General features: G+C 40.8%; 1 protein-coding gene across 1 annotated transcript in view; it reads right to left on the bottom strand.

The window, feature by feature from the left end:
- Positions 1 to 1117: 1117 nt before the first annotated feature.
- LOC125040798 (sodium-coupled monocarboxylate transporter 1-like) overlaps positions 1118 to 2500 on the bottom strand; it is a 5412-nt gene continuing 4029 nt past the window's right edge. The window contains exons 7-10 of the mRNA XM_047635526.1: positions 2399 to 2500; positions 2084 to 2301; positions 1836 to 1942; positions 1118 to 1590 (exon numbers count right to left, since the gene is read on the bottom strand). The exon at positions 2399 to 2500 is cut by the window's right edge and continues 53 nt beyond it. Of these exons, the coding sequence (XP_047491482.1) occupies positions 1430 to 1590; positions 1836 to 1942; positions 2084 to 2301; positions 2399 to 2500 (588 nt within the window). The 3' untranslated portion in view covers positions 1118 to 1429. The remainder of the gene's footprint in view (positions 1591 to 1835; positions 1943 to 2083; positions 2302 to 2398) is intronic.

The raw sequence follows: 2500 nt of genomic DNA, 5'->3' as shown, positions 1-2500 counted from the left end.
TAGCTTGTTGGACGTCTTTGAGTTTATTTCTATCAACACACTCACCCAAGAAGACTAAAAATACGAGGCTTTTCATGAATCTTTAGCTGTATTGCAATATAATTTACCCATCCCAAACCAGTCACCATGATGTCTTCAACATGCATTCCCATGCAAATTAACAATGTTCAGAGTATTTTCATAAGCGCTGACGAAAGTTTATTCTGCCTGAACGAAGGGAAGCATATATATATATATATATATATATATATATATATATATATATATATATACACACACACACACACACACACACACACACACACACACACACACACTATATATATATATATATATATATATATATATATATATATATATAAGTACCATCCCATTTATAATAGGTTATTTAATTTATTTTTTTACCTTGAACTATATTTTATTATTCATCACCATCAAAGTACCTGTCCGTCGAGACAGATGCTAACTTCAAGGCGCAGCGGGTATCGCCTTCTCATTTTTAAGATTTTCTTTCCTTTTTTATTAGGCAGCCAGTGAGTTTCTTGGCTACTCTACTCACCTACTTAGTACCTCCTCCTCCCTTTATTCTCTTTTCAGAGTCATCTCCTGTCTGAATTCCAGTTTCTTGATTTATATTTACGATTTACGAAGGTCGAGATTGGTGAACTTGGTCGTCGTGTCGAGAATAAAATTGTCTCACAAAATTGTAATTTGTTGAATATATGCAGCCCAGTTTCTTCTGGGCTGCATGTATTCTCATGTGTTCATTCGTTATCTTATCAATAATTTTTTTTATCACTACTAAATCCAACGGCACAGATCACCCGTCTAAAAATGTGTATAATCTCAGAAATTAACGTGTGCATTTGTAGGTATTCCTTTAAGAAGTACTTTTGTCTGTTTGTATATAAGGAATATCAAGGATTATCTGGTTATTTCCGTAAATGACAAAGTCTTACAAGACAAGGGATGTAGTTCGAATACTTGTGACTTCTGTAATTTACTTTTTTTATTTCTATTATCATTATTCTTATTTACATGATCTTGTACATATACAGATACATGAAAGCAAATAATATTAGTAAACGTAAAGACACACACACACACACATACACACACACACACACACACACACACTCACACACACACACACACACACACACACACACACACACACACACACATATACACACACATACACACACACACACACACATACACACCCCACACACACAACGTTAATGTAGACTTATAGATGAGGCGGTTGTAGTTGCAACAACTGGAACTGTACACAACCGGTTTCTTGCTGACTGACGTTATGATGCTCAGATCTATTTACACACCAAGGTCCTGAAAACACTTCATCTCAGCCTACATAAAATACACATCAAGAGATCCTGAACATAAAGGAAGGAGGATGCTTCTTAAACTACGTGCTCTTAACAACCATCGATATCCCCACATCCTCATCTTCATCCTTCCTGTCCCGCTCGGTGTACTGCCTCCCTTCGCGGTACTTCCAGAAGCGGCGGTAGAGCGAGGCGGCGGGCGGGCTCACCAGGTGGGTTATTTCGTCTGGCTTCATCGGGCCTGGAACGCACGGAGGGGTGAGAAGAGGCAAGGGCTCTGGGTTTGGGGTGTGTCTATGTATATATATGTACATATATACATGTATGTATATATGCATATAATATATATATATATATATATATATATATATATATATATATATATATGTATATATATATATGTATATATATATCGCTGAATAATGCATAAACTAGTGTAATATGATGTTTCTTGTTTCCACTGCCACGTTACTCAACAAGTCTCACCTGTGCATAGAGACACGATGCTGCAGATAATGACCGTGAGAAGAATGCCAATCGTTCCATTATAACAATAGGAGATGTCGTAGATGCTTTTGGATTCTTCCTGCATGCTGTCAGGGAAGTAGAAGAACGGAGTATATTAAGCAAAGTTTTGTAATTGTTGTCTTTTAACGACTCGAGTCTTTTACATATGCAAAATATACAAAAGTTATGGCACAGGTTCTTGTTATCGCCAAGCGAGTGTCACGAACTCAGGCTCGATGGTGAAGTCCTGCTCCGAGTAGGGCGTGGTGACGTCACTCTCGTAGTCGAGGGTCGTGGTGTTGAGGCCCAAGACGGCGGCGTCGGTGGCGTTGCAGCCGGCGACGGAGAGCGGGAGCATCGGCGGGGAGGCGCCGCCCCTCAGGAACTTGCCGATCACCAGCGTTAGACAGGAGACGAACGAAACAACGAACCCGACTGCCGCTCCCTAGAGGGGGAGACACGGAGACAATAGAAAATAAAGTTCTTAACATTTCTCCAGGGGCTCTTATTGAACCGAGGGCAGCTGTCAGGGAGCGCCTCACCTTGGCGTTGGCCCAGGGCACGCATATGCCGGAGATGAAGATGCCGATGAGAGGGCCCGATATAGCGCCCAGGACGGTCTGGGTCATCTGGAAGATCGAGCC

Source organism: Penaeus chinensis, chromosome 29 (assembly GCF_019202785.1).
Source record: "Penaeus chinensis breed Huanghai No. 1 chromosome 29, ASM1920278v2, whole genome shotgun sequence".
NCBI classification, from domain to species: domain Eukaryota; kingdom Metazoa; phylum Arthropoda; class Malacostraca; order Decapoda; family Penaeidae; genus Penaeus; species Penaeus chinensis.
The sequence above is the reverse complement of the archived record's forward strand: the minus strand, read 5'-3'. Positions and strand labels throughout refer to the sequence as shown.